The following is a 26786-nucleotide window of genomic DNA, read 5'->3' as shown; positions in this document are numbered from 1 at the left end:
AAATACTTAAAAATGTTCCCAAGACCTAATGAAGAAAAGGTTAAGGACAATTTAAAACCATGACAAAGAATGACCCCTCATTAATATTGACTACATCACAACAAGAAAGCTGGGCGTTTGTTTGCAAGTTCAAGATGAGACTGTGCTCTCCATTTCCTTCCTTCCTTCCACACGTGTTTGTTTGGCCTCTGTAGTGTTAAGATTTCAAAGGTCTGAATGCCTCTAGACGAACATGTCTGCCTCTAGCTTGACACTGCCTGTGTCACCTCACGCCTGCCTTCCCTGCAGTCACGTACTCTATACTTCCTGCCCTGTAGGCACTTCACTGTGAACTTGGAATGAGCACGCTCCTTAAGAAGCCCTAAGCACACATTTTCAGGTCGCTACTTCATTTCCCCATCTGTACTTTGAGTACAGCGTGTTGGCATGCCCAGCGTCTTACCTTCTCAGTGTACAGTCACCGCGGGTTCTGTCACTGGGAAGAACCCTGCCTTTTCCTCTGAGTGATGACGGTGACTGAAATAGTCACAGCAGCCTGCTCCCTTCCATTTTACAGAGACGTTTAATCTTAAGTTTCTAGATTGGGAAGGGGGAGAATGTTGAATAGATATTTGTAGGAGTGAATATTATAAGAGGTGATATAGTATTTCAGACATTAAAATTTACTTTGTGGGGTCTTTCAGTGTTGATTCCAAAAAGTACAGCACAAACAAGTTTCTAAAAAATGCATTTCTGGAAATAGCATCTAAAAGAAATGGACATGCCCTTACTTTTTAATCCGACAGAAGCAACAAACTGTTGATGAGATGAAGTAGGCATTATAGTTGGAGCCTCACACATTGACACCAGGGCCGGGCCATCTGTGTTCTCGTAGGGTGTCAGGTCTCACACCAGCCGCCTTGTCTTTGGGATTTTGGCAGCATGGAGAAGTCCCCACGCGGTGGTGTCTGGCCCTGGTCATTTGAGTTCTTAGTTGGAAGCTTTAAGAAGTGTGGCTCAGTGAAGGGATTTGGGCTCTTTTAATTTCTATTATTTCTGAGCATGGTTCTTGGCTGTTGGAGACTCGAATTCAGGCACAGTGCAGGCTTCTGTGTAGGAAGGGCTCCAGTCCCCATAAGGAGGTCTTTGTGGGCATCTTGAGTGCTGGAAACCACCGACCTGGACTGTGTGCTTTTCATAGCAGGAAGAGCGAAAACCAAATGAGCCCCAGATAGGGACAATTTTAGTTTCCTTTCTTGAAGATGTGAAATGTACTATTGAGGGTTTTTTGTTTTGTTTTGTTTTGTTTTTTATTTTGTGGGACTTTTGGATATTAAAACATTTAAACTGTTCTTTGTTTTCAAATTGCTCATGTGGATATTAGTTTAATTGCTTTTGAGTTATAGAAAAGAAATTTATTAGGCTAACTTCATTTCATACTAATCAGTAGTTTTGTTGGTAATTGTTATTAAACTTAATTTTTAGGAAATGGGACTGAAAAACTCTTCTAATGTCTAGCTGTTCATTTGTTCTAAATGCACAAAAGGCTGTTCCTAATTCTTCTTCACTGAGACTCTTGTTCCGTTTGCTTAAGTCTGTAGGGAGCCCCTGTGAGCTCTCAGTGCTGCCCTGGACGCTAGGCTTCCTAGCCTCATCTGTCCCCTGACTCATTCTGTGAGCTACAGAGTTGGCCTCTGTCCTTGATTCCCTTGCCTGCAGTGTTTGCTTTAGACCAGTCTGACCTCTCATGAGAACTGTGTACGAGCCTCCCGTGAGCTGAGCCGTGGTACTGAGCTGCAGTTTTGTCCTTCTAGTCTGCGATTACGGGAAATGATGAGACGTTCGCTGCGAGCGGCTGGTTTGGGTAGACATGAGGCTGGAGCTTCATCCAGTGACCACCAGGATCCAGTTTCACCCCCCATAGCTCCTCCGAGTTGGGTTCCTGACCCTCCTTCAATGGATCCTGGTAAGAGCTTTTGTTATATTCAGTCTTTAATAAGGTGTCAGGGTTGTAAAAAGAAAAAAAAAAGAACATTTTGTGAAATGTTTAAAAAACTGTGAATGTAGTATGGTGAACACACTACACTGGATACGTTGAAAAATTGGTTTATGAAGTTTGCTTTTTTAGAATTTCTCTTGACACAATTTGTTCCTATACTGGTAAGAGGCTAGACCATCTCTTGATTGGTAATACATCAAAAAAAAAAAAAAAAAAAAAAAAAAGAATGAATGAACTGCCCAGTGGGTCAGTGGATTCCTCCTATAGTCTTGAGAAGAAATTTCCACCTAACCTTTTGTTGGATTTGACCATTGGTTTACGGAGAAAATCCTTAAGGCCTGTTAAGAGAAGGGTTGGGGTGTGTGCCCATAATGATCTGCGTCCTGCTGTTCTGTTTACTGAAAGATGGTGACATTGATTTTATCCTGGCCCCCGCTGTGGGATCTCTTACCACAGCAGCGACTGGCAGTGGTCAAGGAGCAAGTACCTCCACCATTCCAGGTAAGACGTGCTCTGTGTCTACTTGGGCTTTTTGAATTCAGTAGGACACTCGGGATATAGGGCTTTAAATAAAGCTGATTTTCTTTTTTGTCACAGATTCTTTTTCTTTGTTTAAAAAGGTATTTCTATGTGCACCCTCTTCTGTATAATTTTATATCCATTACAGTGTGGTGTTTACATAAGAAATCATTTGAAACTCATAAAATATGTGAATATGCTTTAATTCTTTGTGATAAGTTAATTTGTCGTATGGATATTGTTCTGTTGACTGTGTATCTGATCGATTTGGAGAACACTTTCTTACTTGTTATCAAATGATTTTGCTTAATTACAGGTCCTTCCACGGAGCCTTCTGTAGTAGAATCCAAGGATCGAAAGGCAAACGCGCATTTTATATTAAAATTGCTGTGTGACAGTGCAGTTCTGCAGCCTTATCTACGAGAGCTTCTTTCTGCCAAGTAAGTGGCTTGACAGACTCACGGTTGAGAACAATCCTGGGACTTAAGTGCTAAACGCATTAGAACCCACCAGTGCCGTTCCTCTGCTACAGAAGCACTGTGTGGGAAGGTAAACGGTCAGGATTGTGTCTCCTCTGCAACTAAATTTTCTTCAGTGAAAGAAGTCTTTGAGCATCAGAGAACATAACTGAATGAATAGAGACCGACTTTTTGTTAGCAAAAGCCCAGAAGGATGTTGGTGTGGCCAGCATCCCTGAACTTAGGAGGCTGAGGGAGGAGAATCATGATCCTGAGGCTACAAGAGTAATTGTTTCTCTATAGGAGCATAGAGTGGTCTTTCTGTGATGCAGACAGAAGTTAAGTTGATTAGCACGAGTACTTATTTTCCAGTAAAATAGGAAGATAATATTTATGGTTGTTTTGTTGGGGGCGGGGGCGCTGTGTCTCACTGTGTAGTCTTGGCTGGCCTGGAATTCTGTAGACCAGGCTGGCCGGCTACTCAGACTGCCTGCCCTGCCTCCAGAGTGCTGGGAAAAGGTGTGAGCCCCCACATCTTGTCTAGGTGACACGATCCTAATGTATAGTCATCTCTGGTTTCAGGGATGCGAGAGGAATGACCCCGTTTATGTCAGCCGTGAGCGGTAGAGCTTATCCTGCCGCAATCACCATCCTAGAGACAGCCCAGAAGGTTGCCAAAGGTAATGAGTGTAGATCGAGGCCTAAGTATGATGCTCATTTAGAATTTGACTGGATTTTGTTCATATCTACCACTAGAATCATTTAGACTTCGTTTGTATATATAAATGATATCATTGTGACTCTATCAAGCTAATTTTGTATGTCTAAAATTTTGTTAATGCTTTTCTCAAAGTTTTAAATTTTTTATCAAAAAAGTAATTCGCATAAAGTTTTGACTTTAAATAAACTACGCTTATAATTCATAGTGTAAAATCTTCATAAAAGTTATCCCGATGGATATGGTGAAACTGTGTGGCAGTAACCGGCTGCCACAGTAGGAGTTCATGGAAGAATTTAGGGAAACCTATTTCTGCTATCCAGTTCTTAAAAGATGATTTTTTTTAAACACTGGTGTTAATAAATTGTGATGTGGTCTGTAGCTCACTGACTGAGACAGAGCAGTCTCGGGGTTTTCACTGTCTCGCTGAACAGGCTGCTCTTCGTGTGCTGGGATTGTCGGTGTGCATTCTGAGGTCTGGCTAGAGCTGGGGTCTCCACTGTTGGACGCAGGGCTGGGAACCCCAGCGGCTGGCCTGCTTAGTGTCCCGTGCAGTCACCGTCTCTGCTGCTTTGCCCGTGGTGCTCCAGCTTCGGTTGGATTTTCTCACACACTGGCTTTCAGAATTTAAAAACAGCAAATGATTTTCAAGTGTATTTCTGTGCACCATGTGCATGTCTGATGCCTGTGAAGGCAGGACGCAGCGTTAGACCGTGTGAGTGTTAGGTGCTGCGGATGAGCCATCTCCAATCAGACTTTTGAACTTTTGACTAACATAATTAGTATGTAGTGGTTTCTAGTTCATACTAAATATTTATTAAAGCTCTTCAGTTGTGGTTGTGGTTCGATCCTTTCTTGTTTTTAATATTTTAGCTGAAGTATCTGCAAGTGAAAAGGAGGAAGACGTGTTTATGGGGATGGTTTGCCCGTCAGGTACCAACCCTGACGACTCTCCTCTCTATGTGCTGTGCTGCAACGACACCTGCAGCTTTACGTGGACCGGAGCGGAGCACATTAACCAGGTACACGGTCCTGAGCCCAGAGCGCTGTCCCCTCCTTTGACGACAGTTAAAAGCATGTACTTTCAAAATTATCCAAAGAATTAATAAATGTGGCCCAAGAAAAGCTCATCGTTACTCAGTTCATTGTGGCAGTCATGAGAGCTGGGCCACCCCGGCGGTGTGACCGGTCACTGCCCGTCTGTTTCGAGGATGTGCTCCTGCTGCTTGGTTCTCATCCTTGCACACCTTGTCAGCTGTGTGCTCACCATGCCCGTTTCCCAAGCTCCTGGGTGGTGATGAGTTACACGTGTACTTTTTCTCAAACGTGACCCTTTTAATTTCAGGACATTTTTGAGTGTCGGACTTGCGGTTTACTGGAGTCACTTTGTTGTTGTACAGAATGTGCAAGGGTTTGTCATAAAGGACACGATTGCAAGTAAGTCCCAGCGCCGCCCTGCGTTTCCCGGGCTCTCACAGAGTCCGTCCTCACGGGCGGTGTGGCCGCTGTGGGGTGTTAGATCTGTGTCTGTAACTATAGGCTAGGGAGAGTGTGACCAGAATGGGGTCAGTGTCTGAGCGTGTTTGCAGAACAGTGTCACTTGTACTCTGCAGCCACCGTCTTCCATGCCACCTCCCTCTGCTCGGGCCACATGTCCCGAGGAGTAACTGGGCTCTGCCTTACCTGCCTCCTGGAGGCAGCGAGCTCCCGTTTTGTACTAGGGTCGTCCCAGCTGGCTTTGTTAGTTCTCACAGACCTGAGCAGGAAGTCTCGGTGTTAGCAACAGGACCACCTGCTGGGAACACACAAAAACGTGTAAATGTGGTAGGTTATAGACAAACGGGCCATCACAATCCTCCATTTTGGTTTCTGGAGGTGGATTGGCAGGTAAGGGCACTTGTGGCAAAGCCTCACGAACCTGAGTTTGAGCCCCGGGTTTACATAATGTACAAAGAGAACAGACTTGCAAATTGTCCTCGGACTTCCGAGTACTCTACACGTGTGCGGGTCTGTCCCTCGCTCACCCTGCTTCGTAGTGAGTCCCAGGAGTGTGGTTCTGTCTGTTTCCACGGGGCTGAGTTTCTCTGTGTTTATCGAGTCTACTCAGCACTGGCTGCCAGGGCAGGGCGAGCCAGGAACTTCATTCTCTGACAGCGTTTGCAGACCCTCAGGTAAGACACATGCAGGACGCAAGTGCTTCCCGTGGTTAGAGTTGACTCAGTGCTACGTGAGGACCGTGTAGGCGGGGTAGGTGGGGACTGGGAAGGACAACAGAAGTGTCCCAGGACATTACAGGGAGATAGTTCTCGTAGGAATTTTTGTGTTGCTTTCTGGACTTTGTACCATTAAATACTATTTTTTTTGTATGTGGCTGGTAACAGTTATTCTTTCATTTAAACACACACACGAGTTCTCTAGTTTTATCAAGTAATAGGTCCTCACTGATCTATGTATCTTAAAGTTCATATATGAACTTTCTGTGATTTTTTTTTTTTTTTTTTTTTTAAACAGACTCAAGCGGACTTCACCAACCGCTTATTGTGATTGTTGGGAGAAATGCAAGTGTAAAACTTTGATCGCTGGACAGAAGTCTGCTCGCCTCGATCTGCTTTATCGCCTGCTCACTGCTACAGATCTGGTCACCCTACCAAACAGTAGGCAAGTAGAGTTAGGACGCAGACTGGGTGCTGGAGGAGGGCGGCACGCGCTAGTCTCTCACCCTCACACATGCCGTTTCCAGGGGAGAGCACCTCCTGCTGTTCTTGGTACAGACCGTGGCCAGGCAGACGGTGGAGCACTGTCAGTATAGGCCTCCGCGGATCAGGGAGGATCGGAACAGGAAAACAGCCAGTCCTGAAGGTGAGTGATCGCACAGTTCCACCGAGAACCGAGCATGGACTTCTACTCTTGTCTGACCCGTTCCTGCTTTTCAGACTCAGATATGCCTGACCATGACTTGGAGCCCCCAAGGTTTGCCCAGCTGGCCCTGGAGCGCGTTCTTCAGGACTGGAACGCTTTGAGATCTATGATTATGTTTGGGTCACAGGAGAACAAGGACCCGTATGTATTTGTTAAAACATTTACATTTTCCCAGTTTCCGGGTTCGTTTTTACAGTGCAGTCTGTCTCCTTCCTCCCCAGTCTGAGTGCCAGCAGCAGGGTCGGCCATCTTCTGCCGGAAGAGCAGGTGTACCTCAGTCAGCAGAGCGGCACCATCCGGCTCGACTGCTTCACTCACTGCCTTATTGTCAGGTGCACAGCCGATATCTTGGTGAGTTCATTAAATGAATTTAATCTTAGCATCCCATGGTTTTAAAAGCCTTACTTATGAGACCGATAGCTTCTGCTGATTGCATTAAAGGGAATCCATCAACTTGGATGGTTTCCAGTGGATGAATTTTATTTTAAATAAAAACCTTAAAACGATAAAAATGTGTAAACCTTTTTAAAATTTGTTTCTCTTTTTTGTAAACTAAAATGTAGACGCTTGGACGCGGTGGTGGAAAGCTGTGACTGAGGCGCTGAGACATTGTTTAGTCTCTGCAGCTGCCTTGTCACTGTCAGGAGCCGCCTGGTTTACAGTAGCAGCATAAAGTTCCGATACAGTAGTGTAAAATGAGGAAAACAAAAACGTCTTGTGACTAAGCACAGGAGGTCTTACATTATAGCTTATCATTGACTGAAATGAGATTTAACATGTCTGGATATAAAGATTGTTATAAGCAGTATTTTAAAAAATAACATGAGACTGGGTATTCTTTTGAGAAAGTAGTAAATCAGATGTGATGAGTGTATTTCAGTGAGAGAGCTGTGTTCTGATTGCACATGTTTGGTATATATTTTACATGTATAATAAGTACACGCAGAACTGTGGGACAAAGCCGACTGTCAGACACAGTGCCGCGTGAACCTGGAAGTGCTTTGTTTCCATTTGTTTCAAAGTGTTGTAACAGGGCCTGTTGAGGTGGCTTAGGTAGTGAAAGGCGCTTGTCACCAAAGCCTAACAGCCTGCAGTGACTGGGCACACACGGTAGGAGGGGAGGACACTGTCCACAGGTTGTTCTGTCACCTGCACACGCACACATATTGTACACATACACACACATACATGCACACACACATGCACACACATACATACTTTGTACACATACACACACAAACAACCATTATTTTTAACATTTTATTGGGAACTATTAATATTTTTAAAGTACTGCAATACTGTTCCTTAACCGTTGTGTGGCCTGTCTCAGCATTAATGGAACGATTACAATCTTTAAAGCTTTTAGATACTCTGCTAGGCACATTAGTAAAAGAACTCCAAAACAAATACACACCTGGACGCCGCGAAGAAGCGATTGCCGTGACAATGAGGTTTCTGCGATCGGTGGCCAGAGTGTTCGTCATTCTTAGTGTGGAAATGGCTTCATCCAAGAAGAAAAAGTAAGGCACTTAGAGCTCCTCGGCTCACATTTTCAGTGTGATGGTGTTAATGTGCACACGGGACGACTCCTAAGAGGTTCCCGTCTTTTTTTCCTGCTGTAGCAACTTCATCCCACAGCCGATTGGAAAGTGCAAGCGTGTGTTTCAAGCACTGCTCCCTTACGCTGTGGAAGAGCTGTGCAACGTCGCAGAGTCTCTGATTGTTCCCGTCAGGATGGGGATCGCCCGGCCCACGGCCCCGTTTACCCTGGCCAGCACGAGCATAGACGCCATGCAGGGCAGCGAGGAGCTGTTCTCAGTAGAGCCATTGCCGCCGCGGCCGCCGTCCGACCAGTCAAGCAGGTATGTGGTGTCATGGGAACGGGCTTTGGCTTAGCAAAGCGGGGCAACAGTTTTCATGTCTGATTGTGTCGCCTGATGTAAGTATAATGCTTGAGTACCTGACTACCATGGATTAAAGCTAAATATTAACAGCGGAACACTTCCAGACCTTGGGAGTTCTAACACCTCACTAAGTAAGTGAAAAAGGTTGAAACAGAGTTCAGAAAGAAAGTAATAGATAGCCAGCTGTGCTGCTCGTAGTTCATGCACCGTCTTTGCTCCAGGAAGTGGGCACTGATTTCTCCACCTCTCCAGTTCACTCCCTCATCTCTCTGCCTGCCCTGAACTTGAGTGGCCACAGACCCCGGCTCCCCTCCAGACGTCACACGGCTGCTGCTTTGTTCTTCCAAAGCATGGCGGAGAAACCTCTCCTTTCATCTGCGTTTTCCTCCTGCGCCCGGACGTCCCTGTGCCTGCTGCCCAACAGTCAGCTCTTTTTTACCGACAAATCAGGAACCAGTGAGGGAACAGGACTTTATCAGAACCGCCCCTTCCAGATGTAGTGGTGCACACTTGGGCGCAGAGACGGGCAGATCTGAGTTCAAGGCCAGCCTGGTCTACAGTGAGTCAGGACAGCCAGAGAGCCCTACATAGAGGAACCCCGTCTTTAACAATATGTGTGTATATATATATATCACACACACACACAACACACACACACACTAAAGATTTTTCTCTCAGCTTCTTCTTTGCCTTTGTAATGATTCATCTGTTTTAGCAGAGCCCAGAAGTCCTGGTCATGAGGTAAGGGCCTGAATACTTCTACGAAAACACTGCTGCCCCAGGCGTTTCTCATAGCTTCTTTGGTTCTCATTTCTCAGGAAAACTGTTAAGAAGAAAGACACTGAAAGCTTTATATTTTAATTTCTTTTAGCTCATTCTTGACTCGAAGTGGGCAGAGGGCTGTGTAACATCACGTTTCTAGTGTCTGTTATTTTAAACTCAGTTTACTGATAGTTTGCTCCCGTTGTGATGTGGATGCACCTGCCTTTGGTTATGTCTGAGTCGAACTTGAGGAGAAGTGAAACTTTGAGCACTCTGCTTTTGGTCGTTACTGTTTTAGGAGATGATTTGTAAATGTGATTTCCCCATGCCGTGTTCACCCACTAACAGGCAAAGGGAAGCAAGCTGGTGCGGGGTGGAAACTGTTTCAGTGCATGAATGTTGGTGTCAGTACTTTGGGCATCTGAGGATGCTGCGGGAAGGAGGAGTGTAAGGATTGAGCTGCGCTGTGTGAGCCTGTGTGACGGTTGTGCTCTCCCCACCCGACTCCCTACAGCTCCAGTCAGTCCCCTTCCTCTTACATCATCCGGAACCCACAGCAGAGGCGCAGCAGCCAGTCACAGCCTGTCAGAGGCCGGGACGAAGAACAGGATGACATTGTGTCAGCAGATGTGGAAGAGGTGATTTTAATTGTTTTAGGTGCAGGTGACACGATTGGATGTGGTGGGAAAAGCAGTCACTAGAAGTCAGTATCGATGGCCAGTTTAATACTGCCGAGTGTCCCAGCCGCCCTGCCGCCCTTGGTTAGACTCACTTGTGCTTTTACGCATCACAGTGATGTCAGTTAACTTCCATTTAGTGAGCACCAGGAAATTGGACACATAGACTGGTTTTCTATCTAAAGACAAAGACTGAAGATAGCCTCACCGTTGACATTTCTTTAGTAGTTTAGTGCAATGTATTTGAAAAACAGGAAATTGTAATTTTATAACGGTTGAAGTATATAGAAATCTCAGCCCTTTCCCCATTTCCCAGGGCAGTTTTTTACTTCTCATTTTGAAGCCTCTTTATAGACACTGATTACAAACTATAGGATATGTTGTTTGATTTTTTTTTTCATAATGAATTAGTAATGATTCGTAAATTATTTTTACTATTTAAAAACCATTAGTAAATGATTTTTAAACTGCATAATACAAATTTAGAGTCCCTTATTTTTGAGAGCTTTCCGATTTTAGTTCACTAATTCTATGGCCCCAATTGGTAGAGACGTGTTTGTTATGTGCTGTGACTGTCTATACATAAGGCTGTGGGTGTAGGTGGAGGTGGTGGAAGGCGTGGCTGGAGAAGAGGATCACCACGATGAGCAGGAGGAGCACGGGGAAGAGAACGCGGAGGCCGAGGGTCATCACGACGAACACGATGAAGATGGTATGGAGGCTGAGAGCCCTGTGGTGTGTGTCAGTCGGGTGCCGGTCCCTGGAGGGCACCAAGTTACTTTCTGCTGAAGCACTTGGTAGTGTGTTTCACAGTTAAGGAAGTAACTGCAAACCCGCATAAAGTTTAACTCCCTCCCCCTTTCTTGTTGAAGAAACTTGATGTGTGAGTCAGGGTGTCGAGTATCCCAGACAGGCCTTAGCATGTCATTCTCCTGCCTCCTTTTCCCAGGGCTGGGGTTGCAGAAGTGCGTGACCATGCCGTGTGTGTGTGTGTGTGGGGGGGGGGGGGGGGAGGCTCCTGTCAGAGCCGCGCACACTCTGCACTGATTCCCAGCTCACCTCCTTCACCGTCGTGTGGACCCGCTCACCACCACTTAATGTGTGCATACATGTGTGTGAGGTCAGCCACAACATGGTGTTTTGCCTCCCTTGCACTCTGAGATGATTTCAGGTCTTGCACTACCGCTGCTCGGTGCCGTCTCACTGCCCACCACACAGCCTGTTTTCTTACAAACACTTCAGTGGGAAAATACTCGGCACTCTGGAAGCTGAGGCAGGATTTGAATTGAAGGCCAGTCTGGGCTACATAGCAAGTAAATCAATCATAATTTAATAGTGGAAACTGCAGTGGAGAGAACAGGAAAACAGTCTATAAGCTGAGCGGTAACAGCTGTCAGCTTACAGTCAGGCTCTTCTCGGGTGGCGGTCCCCACACAGTCTCCGGGGATTCCACAGCCAGCCTTTGGCTCTGTTGCAGGTAACCGAAGCGCAGTATTAGAATTGCATTTATCTTGACATGTTAGTGTGGATACAAGTTTTTAAGTTCTCCTTTGAAGAAGAGATGAAATAGAGCAGGCGGATAGTGGGCGCTGCCAGGCCCTGTCTGCGGACAGTGCTGGAGGAAGTTTCCGTTGTGAGGAGCCAATGCAGAACAGCTCTTACCCCGGCCCGACCAGCGTGTGCCTCGCGTGTGCCTCGCGTGTGCCTCGCGTGTGCCTCCTCAGTTCCTACTCTTTGGGAATAGCACCATGTCACACCTGTATTTGGTGAACCTTTCACCCTTTTTATTTAATTTACTTAATACCTTTCTAGGAAGTGACATGGAGCTAGATTTGTTGGCAGCGGCCGAGACGGAAAGCGACAGCGAGAGTAACCATAGTAACCAGGATAATGCTAGTGGGCGCAGAAGTGTGGTCACTGCAGCCACTGCTGGCTCAGAAGCAGGTATGTCGCCCTGTGGGAGAAGCTGTTTTCATCGTGAGCAGTCATTGTATGCGTATGGCTAGCTAGACCTTTGTGTAATTTTATTTCTTTTTCTGTGACCGTTTTTATTAGCTTTGCTTTTTTTCAGTAATGGGTTAATTTTAAAGTTTATTTAAAAGAGTTTTTTTTCTTTTAAAGCTTCTCAGTATTATATACCACTTGTCACGGTTGAATACGGTATTTTCTTGAGTGTGAGGCACATTGTGAAGTTAATTATCAGTGGATTTACAGTGGTTTTTGTTTTATAAATTAAAACTTCAGGGGCGAGCAGTGTTCCTGCCTTTTTTTCCGAAGACGACTCTCAGTCAAATGACTCGAGTGACTCTGACAGCAGTAGCAGTCAGAGTGACGACATCGAGCAGGAGACCTTTATGCTGGACGAGCCTCTGGAGAGGACAACGAACAGCTCCCACGCGAGCGGCGCAGCCCAGGCCCCGCGCTCCATGCAGTGGGCCGTCCGCAATACTCAGCACCAGCGGGCGGCCAGCGCGGCTCCGTCCGGCACGTCTACACCGGCAGGCGAGTCTGGGAAGGAGTTGTTTCTGGGAGCTCTCCAGCACGCGCACGTAGACAACACGGTTTTATAAACATTCCTTTGCTGAGTTTCAAACATAAATATGGTTGTGTCAGGATTTCCTGATTTTTGCATCGTTGCTTTGGGTAGGACAGTTGTTGTCGGTCTTCTGCCCCTTGTCAGACGCTAATCACATCTGTTGCCTTCACCTGCGCGTGTCAGCGGGACTCCAGCGCCTCCACTTCAGCCAGACGTGCAGCACAGACGGCTGGCAGCGCTTTCACTCTTGCCCAGCGTCACACTCTTCCCCCAGACTTTAGTAGAGGCGTGCTTTTTTTCTTATGTACATGTTATGAACTGACCATTCAGATTTATGCGCCTATACCATGTCACTAGCAGTTAGCAACCTTCTAAGCTTATCATAATTGTCCTTTCTCCTTCTAGCAAGTTCTGCAGGTTTGATTTACATCGACCCTTCAAATTTACGCCGGAGCGGCACCATCAGTACCAGTGCCGCAGCAGCAGCGGCTGCGTTGGAAGCTAGCAATGCCAGCAGCTACTTAACGTCTGCGAGCAGCTTAGCCAGGGCTTACAGCATCGTCGTCAGGCAGATCTCCGACTTGATGGGCCTCATTCCTAAGTACAATCACCTGGTGTACTCTCAGATCCCCGCAGCTGTGAAACTGACTTACCAAGATGCAGTCAACTTACAGGTAGGAAACCATTGACAGTTACTTACTGTTTGCCTATCCATTAGGAGAATTTCGGTATAAATGGTTATATTGCAAATGCTTAAGTATTAAGATACTAGTACTGTATGAGAACTAGCCTTGCTGGGATAGTTCTGACTATTTTAGTTTGATCTTCATAGAGCTATGTAGAAGAAAAGCTTATTCCCACGTGGAACTGGATGGTCAGTGTCATGGACTCCACTGAAGCTCAGTTACGTTATGGTTCTGCGTTAGCGTCTGCCGGGGACCCAGGACACCCCAACCACCCCCTGCACGCCTCTCAGAACTCGGCTCGGAGAGAGAGGATCACTGCTCGGGAAGAGGCCAGTTTGAGAACGCTTGAAGGCAGACGGTAGGAAATGCTCCATACGCAGGCGTGTACTGGACCCTAAAGTCTAGGTCAGAGCTTTCTCATTTGACCTCGTCCTAATGGCGAAGGAGATAGTAACCACCTCATGTTCCTGGAGAGGCAGTTGAAGCAAAACCGTCCTTAGCCTGTGTCCTTGTTTACACGGGGCCTGGTCCTCTTCTGCCCCCGGCAATTTCCCGGAAAGATTTGTTTTTGACTGAACAGGAATGTGGGAGGGCCAAGTGAGCTGTCAGTTTTAGGTTGTCACCACACGTGCCTTAAGTCATAAACTGCATGCATGTATTTGTGTTCAGTTAGATGGACCGCCTCTCGGGACTAGGAATTAGCCCGGCATTGCAGTCCGAGCCGTGCCATCCACTGGGAGTCGGGTCTGCAGCACAGCCGGGCTTGGGTCTTACTGTCACTGGTATAGAGAGAAGCGAGAGAAGACACAGGTCTGGAGCACATCGGGAAAGACAGGAGACACTAGTCATTGTTGACACAGGGCAGGGTGTGGCGAGATTTGTGTTAAATACTTGCTTCTAAACAACTTACCTGAAAATAGAAATCTAGGAATAGAGCACTTGATTTTGAACATTTAGGGACTGGGAGCAAAATCGGTGAGCTGGTTGGTCGAGACACCTGCATTAGGAGATGGGAAATAGCTCTGTTTCAGGAGTCCTGTTCCACAAAGGACAGTGTTGTGTCCCCCTCTACTTCTCAGTCACTGTAATCACACATACACACACACACACACACACACACTAGGTGTGTGTTTAATTGACTAGTTACAATTTGAAATACATTCATCATGTCCTTAGGAAGTCTTACACATCTTAATGGTCATTCCTGTCTTAGTTTCTGTCTGTAGATTCCGAACACCTTGTGTCAATAGAATCATACAATACATAGTCTTTTAGGACTGGCTTCTGTTATTTAACATGATGGTCTTTTGGGTCACTCATGTGTAGCATGTGTCGATAGCTGTAAAAGTATTCTACCTCACTGTATTAATTGACACTTGAAATATTTCTACCTCTCATTACCATGCATGATGCTGCACATTTTTTAAGATTGTGTAGACATAAACTTTGGTATCTTTACCTACTTGTAAATTTGCTATGGCAGTGGTGTGTGCTTAACAGTCTGAGTGCTGTCGGACTCTTCCTAAAAGGAGAACACTCTGAGTAGTGGTGTGTGGGAGCTTTAATTTTCCTTTATTTTGCCCTCCCACTCCCCTTTCTGGCCTACACTTATTTTGTAGCAGTAGAGACCTTTTGATCTTTAGATCTTCTGAACTTCTGCCTTCCTGTAGCCACCGTGGATACGCTGGGGTTGTAGGCACGGATCTCATAAGCACTGTGTATCAGTGTCTCTGTCTTCTTTATTGGGCATCCCAGTTGGTGTCATACAGCACCGCGCTGTCCTCCTACTTGAGAGGCGGGAACACCTCCAATGACAGACCAGAGTTCATTGTGGTTTTGATTTGCTGTAGTAATATTGGGACATTTTAACCATGATTAGCAGTTGCCCTATGTCTGCTTAGTCATGCAACTCTGTGAATTAGCTTTCTTTTTTAAAAGCTTTTAGTTATACGAGTTCTTTATTATGTTTTGGATAAGAATTCTATAGCCATGTGCTTTTCTATACCTGCCATAGCTCCCTCATGACAACATTGGGACTGTACTTATTTATAAGCTTTCAGCTTTAAAGCTAGGCATTGCTTCCCACTACCTCAGTTATCCCATTGATGCTAATCCAAGATTGGCCACACGGCTTAGTTACCTCTCCTTCCCTCTGTCCTCTGTGTCTGTCTGTCTGTCTGACTCTCACTACTGACTCCTTCCCAGAGTCCAATCTCCCTCCAGAAGTCCCACCTTTCTGTTTTACCTTCTGTAGGTCATAGGCATTTTATTTTAACCAATCAGAAAGTGATGAGAGCATTGTTACAAACTAAGGCAGGGCATGCCTAACAATACCAAACCTCAGCCTGTATCTCATTTGAATGGTGCAGATGTAATCCTTACATAGTGTGAGATAATATTATCCCAGCAGAAGTCCTTATCGGATTTTTAAAAGATTTTTATTAGCCTTCATTCTTCTTTAGCTGTCTTTCCCCCTCCCCTTTTAAAAGTATGTATGTGCGAGTGAATGCCACTTGAGGGTTCCAAACAGAGAGCATTGGCTCCTTTGGCGCTGGAGTCAGTGGTACTTGTGTGCTGCTTTAGTGGGTTCCAGGATCTGAACGTGGCCCTGGAAGAGCGGCGCGTGCTCCTCACCTGAGCCTCGGCATCCCTGTTCACTTACTCGTCACAAGTTTCTAATTTTAACAGAAGTTCAGATCTCTTAATACTTTTCTGTGCTGCTTTGGTTTTGGTATCATCTGTCTGACTGTCCGTCCGGTCTCTATTTTAAGCTATTTTGACATGTAGTAGCCTGGCATCAGATTTGGTATACAGCCCAGGTCTGCCCCATTCCCAGAGGTGGGACAGCATGAGTGGTCACGCCCGGCAATTTGATACTGTTCTTGTCTTAGACCCTTTTCTATTGCTGTAACTTAGGAGGAAAGGGCTTATTTCAGCTTACAGCTTGTAGTCAGTCATCCAGGGAAGTGAGGTTAGGAACTCAGACCTGGAACCAGGAGGCAGGAACTGATGTAGGAAGCCACTTACTGGCTTGTTCATGACTTGCTCAAGCCTGCTTTCTTTGAGCACGGATGGGTAGCTCGGGCAAAGTGTGCTAGATCCTTCCACATCAAACAAAGGGGAGGAAATTGTCCCACAGACTTATACAGAGGCCATCTGATGGCGTGAGTCATTTTGATGGTTCCTTCTTAAATGACTCGAGCGTGTATCTGGCTGACACAAGATACGGCAGCATAGGTGGTGTGCTTCTCATAATGGGTTTTAGAACTCTGTCAGTGGCCTTAACTGACAACTTGTTAGAAATGCAGTTTCAGACCTATTAAGACTGGTAAGGAGGCCATAAAGGGGATCAGATCCCCCATGGAAACGGAGTTCTGGGGGGGGGGGGGGAGTTGTGTCCCACCATGTATGTGCTGGGAACTGACGGGTCCTCTGCAAGCAGGGTATCAAGTGCTCTTAATTGATAAACGTCACTTAAGGTCACTGCAGTCCAGTGTCTTTATTTCTTAATTTTAGATATTTATGAAATTTCAAACTTGGCTTTTTATAAACATTTTCGTTTCTTTTTGCTCCAGTAGACGTGCTACGCTGCTGAGTGCTCGCCAGGGAATGATGTCTGCCCGAGGGGACTTTCTCAACTACGCCCTGTCTCTAATGAGATCTCACAATGACGAGCACTCCGATGTTCTCCCAGTGCTGGACGTGTGCTCGCTGAAACATGTGGCCTATGTTTTCCAAGCCCTCATATATTGGATTAAAGCAATGAATCAACAGACAACCTTAGACACCCCTCAACTGGAACGCAAAAGGTATATCCACTCCTTGGTGTGGCATCTGAGTAAACAGTCGCAGTTCGGACTGAGATCAGCGGTGCAAAGAGGACACATTTCAAGTAGAAAAGGGGCCTGTCCTCCATCCATAAACTCACTTAGCCTGAGAAACCCGAATCTCATCAGACCTAATAGTTGAGATGTTTGTGGTTAAGTCTTGTCATGTTTTGATCGAAGAGTTTGTGTGGAGCCCTTTTCATTATTGAGAAGCATTAAGTACTTTATACCGTCCCAGTCCAGAGTGAGATGTCCAATGGCGCTTGCCTGGCCACCTGAGTTTAATTTCTAGGTCCCACATGGTGGAAGGAGAAAATCGGTCCCTGCAGATGGTCTTCTGGCTTCCGTGTACAAGTTAGATACCCAGTGACATCTCCGGTGTCCCCTCCCCGGGGCTCCTTTCCATACCACACAAATAGTTAACTTAGGTGACTCTCACTGTTCTTTTTAAGGACACGAGAACTTCTGGAGCTGGGTATTGACAATGAAGACTCGGAGCACGAGAATGATGACGACACCAGTCAAAGTTAGTGCCCAAGCGCCTCCTCTCCTTTAAGGAATGCTGCCTCAGTGTCCCCTCCAGGCTCTTCAACTGCATCATGTTCTGTCGGCTGGGAATTCCTCTTGTTTGTGTTGATCCTTTTTCTTTCATAATTAACACTGAGCTACTGTGAATTTTCAGTATCCGCTCTTTTTCTTTTACTTCCTTCTGAGTTCTTTCCGTTTATATTCTCCATTACTTTAAGTCTTCTGAAAGCGTTTGTTAATATCGGTGCAAACTAGACTTCGTTAAGAAAATGTAAGTTATGTCTGAGCACAGAAGCCAAGAGAAGAGCTTTAATGCCGAACGGTTGGAGGGTCTTGTAGCAGCACTTGTCACCTGTGGACTGGGACCTGAGTGACCTGTCACGGGCTCCCACGGCCATCTGCAGACACAGGTTCACACAGCAGCAGCAAAATGACAATTCCGATGTAGCAGTGAAAATGGGTTTATGGTTAGGTGTCCCCACATATGGGGATCTGTGTTAAAGGGTTGTAGCATTAGCCAGGCTGGGCACCATTGTCCTAGAGATTATTCATTATTGTGGTTGAGAGTCCAGTGGTCCAGCTTCCTGTTTATTATCTCAGCTCAGACTCTTACGAGTTCAGGAAAGACAACTAGTCTGGGATTTCTGTTGTTATTGATGACGATGATGATGATGTTTGTAGTAGTGGGTTTGCCTTTTTGTTTTCTGTTTTTTGAAAATCCTGCCAAAATTCACTTTGTACCGCTTAGTGAGCACTGCCTGCTGAAGTTTTGTTCCATTCGGGAGAGCTGGTGCTGGTGTGCCTTGTATATAAATATGGTGTGAATAAGTTGCTAAGACAGCTCCTGTTCACTTTAGTATGGGAAGCAAATGTCAGGCTTGGCTTCTGGTCATCTTCTTACGGTGTTATCAGGTTTAGTCCTAAGCACGCTCAGGAAACTGGCTGTCTTTTGGCTTTATTCTCTCTGTCTAAAGAGAGGGTGTAAGGAAACTATTCAAAAAGAATGGATTTTTTTTTTTTTTTTCCTTTTTCTCTTTCTGGATCTGAGGAAGGAACCCAGGGCCTTGCACTTGCAGGCCGCATTCTACCACTGAGCTAAAGCCCCAACCCCAGCGTATGATAATAATGCATTCAGTTACTTTAAAAACACCCAAAGCTAGGTAGGTGTGGTGTCACAGGCCTATAACGTCAGCATTGAGGTGAGCAGAGGCAGGTCAGCCCGGTCTTCGTGGAGAGTTCTCAGACAGCCAAGGATGTCACACAATGAGACCCTGTTTGCAAAACAAAGCTCCCACAAAATGCCAAAACTTTGGACTACTAACTTTGTGTGTGTGTGTGTGTGTGTGTGTGTGTGTGTAATGTGTGTGTAATGTGTGTGTAGTGTGTGTGTGTGTGTGCATGCATTTCAGGGTTTTGTAGATGCTGTGCTCTATCACAGAACTTATCTCCAGCCCTTAACTTGCTTTCTGATATATTAATATTTTATAAGAGATTCCAAGCACGTTGGATTGAAGAGATTAATATTGTTACCCTTTCTAATTACAATCTTTTTAAATGTTTAGGCGCTACTTTGAATGATAAGGATGATGAATCTCTTCCTGCAGAAACGGGCCAGAACCACGCGTTTTTCCGGCGTTCAGGCTCTATGACATTCCTTGGGTGTATACCTCCAAATCCGTTTGAAGTGCCTTTGGCTGAAGCCATACCCCTGGCTGATCAGCCACATTTGTTACAGGTGAACTAAACAGATCTAATGTTGTTTTATAGCTGATTTTGAAGTGTTCAATCTGACTGTAATATATGTCTTGTTAAAATTCCAGCCAAATGCTAGAAAGGAAGATCTCTTTGGTCGCCCAAGTCAGGGTCTGTACTCTTCCTCTACCAGCAGCGGGAAATGCTTAGTGGAGATTACAATGGACAGGAATTGTCTCGAGGTAAGAGAGTCAACGCTTGTAATATATTTCTTAACTAGCAGTTTTCCTAGCATCCAGATTTGAAGAGATGTATTAAGTGCAGAATGTGTATTCTCCCCAGTAGCTGATGTGTCAGAAGCCCTTCCTTCCGGTACACTGTCTCTTAGTGTCACCTCATCTCATACCCCATAGCTTTATTTTGTGCTTAGTTTGTTCTGGAGTTTGGGTTTCCAAGTAAGACGCTTGTGACTTTAGCTTCCGAGGTTTCCTAGATGTGCTCAGTTACCTGTGTAAGGTCAGTGAGGCGCCATTAACAGTGACACAGTTCTCTCTGACCAAGAGACTCTTGGAAGAAGAAGCATTTTAACTGGGATGTCAGTTATCACCACGAATTACATTTAGGTTTCAGAGGTGAAACCACATTTTGTTATTTTTCTGGAAAAAAAAAAACAGCATTGCATTTAAAGCCAGTGTAAGAGAACTACAGCTGAATAGATGTTTATAATTAAGTGGTTATGGGGACTGTAGTATTAAAATAAATGATTCAGAATATGCAGGAGACGGAAGCAGCAGAAATAGTGTATGAACATGATAGTATTATGAATAGGTGAGTGCACTGGACTGCGGTCACCCAGGACTTCAGTTCACAGCAGACTGCACTTGAGTGGTGAAAGCTCTCGAAAGGAAGTGTTAATTATGTGCCTGATTTCTGTGGAGCTCTGTTAAGTTAAAGTCAGTCTCCTCCCCCTCCCCCCCTTAATGTGTAACTTTTTATTTCAACCTAATATTGCATAGGTTCTTCCAACTAAAATGTCTTATGCTGCCAATCTAAAAAATGTAATGAACATGCAAAGCCGGCAGAAGAAAGAAGGGGAAGAGCAGAGCACGCTGGCGGAAGAAGCCGGCGGTTCAAAGCCAGGGCCGTCGGCTCATGATGTTGCTGCCCAGTTGAAAAGCAGTTTGCTAGCCGAGATAGGACTCACGGAAAGCGAAGGGCCCCCTCTTACATCTTTCAGGTACGCCACACGCAGTGCAAAGCTGTCAGGTCCACTAACCTGTAAATGTTAGAATAGAATTTTCTGGATTTGTGATTTACTTGATTAGGGTTCACAAATGGTATCTTGGACATAGTAGGTTTTTATTCGTTAAATAAGAAGTTACTGGTGTACACTGCTGGCTGCTTCATCACCAGCTGTCGGCTCTTGTTTATGCCCTAGCTTTTGGAATGTTTTAGTTTTAGGAGTTTACTAGTGAACAAGTGCACTGTATTGTCACTGGAACAGCCTAGCCTGTGTGAGGAGTTGGTCGGAACATAGACCAGGTTGGAGAGAAGAATCAGGTAGGAAGACCAGTTAAAAACTGTAGCTGCTCCACCTGCTGAGGCGGGATGGAGCTCAGGTAGCCAGTTAGCTTTAGGCATAGAAGAGAAACGATGTCAACGGCTGGACCACTGGAGGAACCGCAGGTAGAAGGATGGGACTCACATCTGCAGTGGAGAAACGGATAGCACTGTACTGGGACGGAAATTACTAGGACGTAGTGTTGTCACGAGGCCGTAATAGATTCTGTTCTGTCACATGCTAGTTCGGGACTACTGATGTAGATACCAAATTCAGGAGGCATCCAAGAGACAGACTTAAGTAAAAGAAAATGCGAGTTGAAGCTGGAAGGTGCTCAGATGTGGGTGTGGTTGTGGGTGTGCAGACACACGTACAGTCACGTACACACCAGGAACGTTTTCCATTAAATAAGATACGGTTTGAAATACTGTGCACAGCAGAACATTAAAAGACCAGGGAAGGTAGGCACTACTATTGACCAGAAGGTTGGGTTTGGGGAGTTGACTAATTGCTTTCTTCTCTGCTTATTTAAATTCTCACAGGCCTCAGTGTAGCTTCATGGGGATGGTTATTTCCCATGACATGCTGCTGGGACGTTGGCGCCTCTCCCTAGAACTGTTTGGCAGAGTGTTCATGGAAGACGTCGGAGCAGAGCCTGGATCGGTGCGTACCGTGTGCGCCTTCGCTCTCTTCCGCATGCTGAGAACAAGCTCTCGTGAATAATTGTCTCCCCCCCCCCCCTTTTCTTTCTTGTTTTTTAAAGATCTTAACTGAGTTGGGTGGTTTTGAGGTAAAAGAATCAAAGTTCCGTAGAGAGATGGAAAAGCTGAGAAACCAGCAATCAAGAGATTTATCACTAGAGGTAAAGGTATTTAGATTTTCTCTATCTATAGCATGCCATGGGACACTTCAAACTTTCAGAATAGTAATAAATACTGCTCAGGAATAGGTATGTGTTTGTAATTAAATTTAAAGAAATAATAGTTACAAAATTTAGAGCAATGACTTTTTTTTAAGAAAGTGATTTAGTTGGTGATGTGCTTAAGGGACTGAGGTCATATCTCCAGCACCCACCTGAGCCGGATGTGGTGGTGTGGGGGAGACGCAGACAGGACTCTTGGTGCTCCTCCCTCAGCTAGTCTTGCTAAAGTCAGTGAGAGCTCCACCTCGCAAAAGTAAGGTAGAAAACGATAGAAGGAGAAACCTGGTGTCAACCTGGCCTTCACAGTTGCACGGGCAAGTGTGCTGCATAGTGTATACATGTATGCAGACACGCACACACACAGGCACCATTACATAAACAGGAAGTGCGAAACTCATGTACTGAGTTCCATTCCGAGTATTCTTACTGATGCGGAGTCTGTCTTGTTGGCAGTTTGTGTCCTTTTACTCCCTCAGTCAGCACCGTCCATGCCAGCCTTCCTTGTTGCTGTGCGGTGTATGTCATGTGTGTTTCTGCCACGGGTCTGAAGTTGACTTTCTCTACACGCGTTCTAAGGTTACAGTGAGCTCCGATTTGCCATTATATGTTCTACCGAGTGACCATTGTTTCTAGGCCCTTAAGAAATTACTGTGAATTTATACTGAGACATTAAATTCAAACTGAAAATTCCTTCTAGGCCGAATACGGAGCTTTTCTTATAACAGTCTTAGAATCACACCATTACTGCTTCCACAATAACACGTTTTCATTGTCGTTCTGACATGGAACTCGCTCTGTTGCCTGAGCTGGTTTAGAATGTGGCTCAGGCCGGCTTTAAACTTCTGACAATTCAACAAGTTTGGAGATTAGACAAGCATGGCCTATCACATCTGGTTTCAAATGACTGTTGATAGTAGCTTAAGGCTTAAGATTAATTTGTAGCTTCATTTCGTAGACCATATCCAAATCAGAGTGCTTCCTTGCTCTTGCCTGTAGCTGCCGAGCCACTTTGAAACCCCTCAAATGTTAGAAGTTGTCTATCAGGTTTGGGGTGATGTGCTTTCAGGCATTTTAGTGTTCCATTTCTCACACTGCGCTTACGTTTTCTGTCACTGGGGAGTTCCGTGTGTTCCGGTATTTGTAGTGTAGGAGACTCATTAGTTCGAGACCCTCCTGGGCTGTAGAAATAAGACTTAGGCTAGCTAGCCTGGGTTACGTACCAAGATTGGGGTGGGGGCTTATATCTCTGATCCATCTGGAGTTCATTCTCGTGTATCAAATGAATAAAACTGTTGTTTTCTGGTGTATCTTTGAAAGGTTGGGTGGACTTAAATTGAATTAAATTCCATTAGCCTGATTTGATGTGGGACATTAAAGCTTCTGAGACCTCACATTTCTTACAGTTTGCTACAAAGGTGAGATTCTATTTTAGGCTTTACACAGAAACCTTCTGGGTTCTAGCCCTGATTAACTACTTGCTGTATTTTAATAGGTTGATCGAGATCGGGATCTTCTCATTCAGCAGACGATGAGACAGCTCAACAATCATTTTGGCCGAAGATGTGCTACCACACCGATGGCTGTCCACAGAGTTAAAGTCACCTTTAAGGATGAACCAGGAGAGGGCAGTGGTGTAGCACGGAGTTTCTATACGGCCATTGCACAAGCGTTCTTGTCAAATGAAAAATTGCCAAATCTAGATTGTATCCAAAATGCTAACAAAGGTACTCATACAAGTAAGTGCTAAGACTTCTCATGTTTGTCATGGCAACGGCAGTCATAGTCCTGTGTCTCTGCACACTACAGTCTACATCAGTTTACATTGATTTAGTGTCAACCAAACTGCTTGAATTGAAAATTGAACAGTTTGCTTTTTCTACAACATGTCCTTGGATACTTGTGATTAGCTTTTCACCTCAGTTGTTTGTTTGGAGGGTGACAGGTTGTGTTACTACAACAATCCAGGGAGGGGTTGGAGTGTTGAGTGGACTAATTGTGTCCATTGGAGAACTCTCCAGGTAGGCTGTTTTAAGATTGAGTCACAAACATGTTGCAGTCCCAGTGAGGTAAAGAGCTTGGGACATGTAAACCAGCTATGTCACTGTGCTTATTTTAATTTCAATAGGGTTTGTTTGTTTTGTTTTTTTCCCTGGGGATCCGATGCCCTCTTCTGGTGTGCCTGAAGACGGTGACAGTACCCACATACATGAAATAGATCGTGATAAAAAATAGGGCTTTACTTAATTAGCGTCTTGTAGTGTTGTAACTTCATTATGAACTCACCACTTTGGGGTTGGGACTCTTCCTTGGTTTTCAGTGAATATATTTATAGCTTCGTGAAACGGACAAAAGGTGTCTGATAATCAGGGATGCAGCCAACACAGTCAGAAGGTCGCCGCCAGCTTTAAAAGTGACTGGAGTAATGGGTCAGAGGAAGTTCATAGACGTTACTTAGGCTACGTATGTGTCTCATTGTGATCTACCGCCATGAAGACTGAATGGGTTTCAGACACAGAAAGGGGTGAACAAATGGGGCGTTCCCCAGCTCTGACCACCACTTCTACCATTGAATTCACAGTAGCGGCGAGACTTGGACAATCTTAAAACATTTTAGAGAGAACCTTTTTCAAACCCCGTTAAGGGCCATTCTCAGGGGCAGGTGAGGTAGGTTTTGCTGCCAAGCCTGATGACCTGAGTTTGAGCCCCAGTGTCCACACGGTGGGAGAAGAGAACCGACTCTGGGTTGTTGTCTGGCCTCATTTGTTAGGGCACAACAACTAAAAAGATGTGGTCTGTAGTGCTCAAAGCCAGAAGGTATTCAGTAGCCTCAACTGTGGAGCACTGGTCATAATGACCTCGGGCTGGAGAGACGGCTCAGCTAGTAAAGGCCAGGCCGTTACCAAGTGTAGTGAGGTCAGTCTAGCAGTGGTTTTCACATTATTTCATAGCTTTGACATGACAAGGAAAATTTAGTTCACAAATGTTAAAATGAAGTGTGATGTGCCACGTACATCCTGTCCAAGTATCAGTGACCTCAGAAACCAAGGCGCTAAGGAGACGGTCTAACAGTAGTGCTTGCTGTGAGAGCAGGAGGACCTGAGTTCAAATCCCCAGCATATGAAAAGCTGGGCCTCGTTTACAGGTGCTCATAACCCTCGTGGAATGGCAGGTTTCAGTGAGAGCCCGCATCAAAGGCGCGGCGAGACGTCTGTGATGCACGCACCTAGGCATATAGACGCGCATACGTCCCGCACACGGAAAGGGAGAAAGGCACCGAAAGCACAGATGCTCTCGGACAGCCATGTTTTCTTGTGTTCTTCTCGTTTTAGCGTTGACTGAAATACAAAGTTCTTCATCCTGTACTTACCTCAGTGTGCTGTATTTCATCTTTTCTTCTAGGCTTAATGCAGAGGCTGAGGAACAGAGGCGAGAGAGACCGGGAAAGAGAGAGGGAAAGGGAAATGAGGAGGAGCAGCGGCTTGCGAGCGGGATCTCGGAGAGACCGGGACAGGTACGGTGGGTTTTGGGGTTACTGGATGCCAGCATCTTAGGGAGGTTGAATAAGGGCTTTTGTAAGTCTGGATGAACGTGTGGGAACTAGTCTGTTCATAGTAAAGGGGTCTGCTTCAACGCCTCAGGGCATTCAGACTGTGCTGCCTTTTATTCATTCACTTCAGTTTGATTATTGCTTTCCTATAGGTCTTAATTGTGGCAAACTATCTCTTAATTTTCTCATTAGAACGGGTTCCACTTACTTTGGTTTAAAATTTCCAGGAATTATAGGCAGTCTGGTCCTGCTCCCTTAGAACTAAATGATACCTTCCATGTAGATTTTTAGAGACAAGCCTAGGTAATGTGTGTTTCTCAGACACTTAGTATTTAGGTGTCATGCCATCTCCGTGTCATGGTGGGCAGTGTCTGTCGGCACGCGGGTGTAGTGACATCGGAGACATACACTTTCTTCCTTTCACAGAGACTTCAGGAGGCAGCTCTCCATCGACACCAGGCCTTTCCGACCTGCCTCTGAGGGGAACCCTAGTGACGACCCTGACCCTCTTCCAGCTCATCGGCAGGCGCTTGGAGAGAGGCTTTACCCCCGGGTGCAGGCAATGCAGCCTGTAAGTGCTGGGCGCTCTCGGCCCTAACATGCAATTCTTTCGCCCTTTTGAATTAAAATAGCTTTTTGGTTTTCTTTTCCCTCGCCCCCTCCCTCCCCCACTTAGTTGCTCAGAAGTAACTCCCACACTAACTTAGTTCAATATACTTTAACTCTACCCAATTTGGATTCTTCTGTGCTAATTGTATGTTAACTGGCACAAATCACTATTTTTGAAGCAGACGTATTGTATTATTAGCAAGTTGTAGCTGGGAAAATGGCAGGCAGTTCTTTCCTGATAGTGAGATGGCGCAGGGTCTCTGTTCCGTCGTGAAAGCTGTGCTAGTTGCAGGCGCTCATGCATTATGTACATATGTTGCAGCCAAAAGACTAATGGAAGAGAAAATCACTGTTTCTTGCAGTAAGCCAGCCCTACTATAGGTGCCTTTTTCTCCTCCCCTCCCTCCCTTTTTTTCTGTACTAAATGAGAAAGAGTGTGTGTAGCTCCCTGGGGAAGACAGAAGTTATAGAAATTGTATATATGCTTACTTGGAATTCAAAACCTTTTTTTTTTTTTTTTTAAAGGCTCATAGAAATATTCCATCCCCAACAAATGTGCGAGTTCCTGGCCCTGTGCCTCTGCTGTCAGAGTTGTCTGACCCACCTTCCAGTTTCCTAAGGAAGCCTAGCTAGTCAGACAGTTGTCACTGTAGCTTACGTCTTTCCCTTCGTTTGGGTGTAGCTTTTAAGAAGCACATAGTTGGTAGTGACATTTGCTGTCCTTTCATAGGCGTTCGCAAGTAAGATCACTGGCATGCTGTTGGAGCTGTCGCCAGCTCAGCTGCTCCTCCTTCTGGCGAGTGAAGATTCTCTGAGGGCGAGAGTGGACGAGGCCATGGAACTCATCATCGCACACGGACGGTAATGCGGAGGGCGGGAGGGTCAGTAGACACCAGCCACATCAGCTAAGAGTGTGTCTGCGGAGGAGGGCCAGGGTTGTAGG

General features: G+C 45.5%; 1 protein-coding gene across 4 annotated transcripts in view; it reads left to right on the top strand.

The window, feature by feature from the left end:
* UBR5 (ubiquitin protein ligase E3 component n-recognin 5) overlaps positions 1 to 26786 on the top strand; it is a 97088-nt gene that overhangs the window by 61517 nt on the left and 8785 nt on the right. Inside the window, exons 23-51 of one of the 4 annotated variants that reach the window (XM_080909467.1) lie at positions 1794 to 1945; positions 2435 to 2479; positions 2814 to 2937; positions 3538 to 3635; positions 4547 to 4695; positions 5019 to 5110; positions 6185 to 6331; positions 6414 to 6532; positions 6607 to 6733; positions 6814 to 6943; positions 7952 to 8112; positions 8215 to 8454; positions 9773 to 9896; positions 10536 to 10647; positions 11748 to 11879; positions 12180 to 12437; positions 12877 to 13145; positions 13304 to 13515; positions 16733 to 16966; positions 17437 to 17510; positions 19075 to 19247; positions 19333 to 19446; positions 20221 to 20441; positions 21308 to 21428; positions 21529 to 21633; positions 23180 to 23423; positions 25087 to 25198; positions 25661 to 25805; positions 26574 to 26704. In XM_080909467.1, coding sequence (XP_080765593.1) covers positions 1794 to 1945; positions 2435 to 2479; positions 2814 to 2937; positions 3538 to 3635; positions 4547 to 4695; positions 5019 to 5110; positions 6185 to 6331; positions 6414 to 6532; positions 6607 to 6733; positions 6814 to 6943; positions 7952 to 8112; positions 8215 to 8454; positions 9773 to 9896; positions 10536 to 10647; positions 11748 to 11879; positions 12180 to 12437; positions 12877 to 13145; positions 13304 to 13515; positions 16733 to 16966; positions 17437 to 17510; positions 19075 to 19247; positions 19333 to 19446; positions 20221 to 20441; positions 21308 to 21428; positions 21529 to 21633; positions 23180 to 23423; positions 25087 to 25198; positions 25661 to 25805; positions 26574 to 26704 — 4365 coding nt within the window. Of the gene's footprint in view, positions 1 to 1793; positions 1946 to 2383; positions 2480 to 2813; positions 2938 to 3537; positions 3636 to 4546; positions 4696 to 5018; positions 5111 to 6184; positions 6332 to 6413; positions 6533 to 6606; positions 6734 to 6813; positions 6944 to 7951; positions 8113 to 8214; positions 8455 to 9772; positions 9897 to 10535; positions 10648 to 11747; positions 11880 to 12179; positions 12438 to 12876; positions 13146 to 13303; positions 13516 to 16732; positions 16967 to 17436; positions 17511 to 19074; positions 19248 to 19332; positions 19447 to 20220; positions 20442 to 21307; positions 21429 to 21528; positions 21634 to 23179; positions 23424 to 25086; positions 25199 to 25660; positions 25806 to 26573; positions 26705 to 26786 lie in introns of all 4 variants that reach the window. The other 3 variants (XM_080909464.1, XM_080909466.1, XM_080909465.1) reach the window with 3 other exon arrangements.

The sequence above is a fragment of the Micromys minutus genome (assembly GCF_963924665.1).
Source record: "Micromys minutus genome assembly, chromosome: 33".
In the NCBI taxonomy this organism is placed as follows: Eukaryota; Metazoa; Chordata; class Mammalia; order Rodentia; family Muridae; genus Micromys; species Micromys minutus.
Note: the sequence above shows the minus strand (reverse complement) of the source record. Positions and strands in the feature narration are given on the sequence as shown.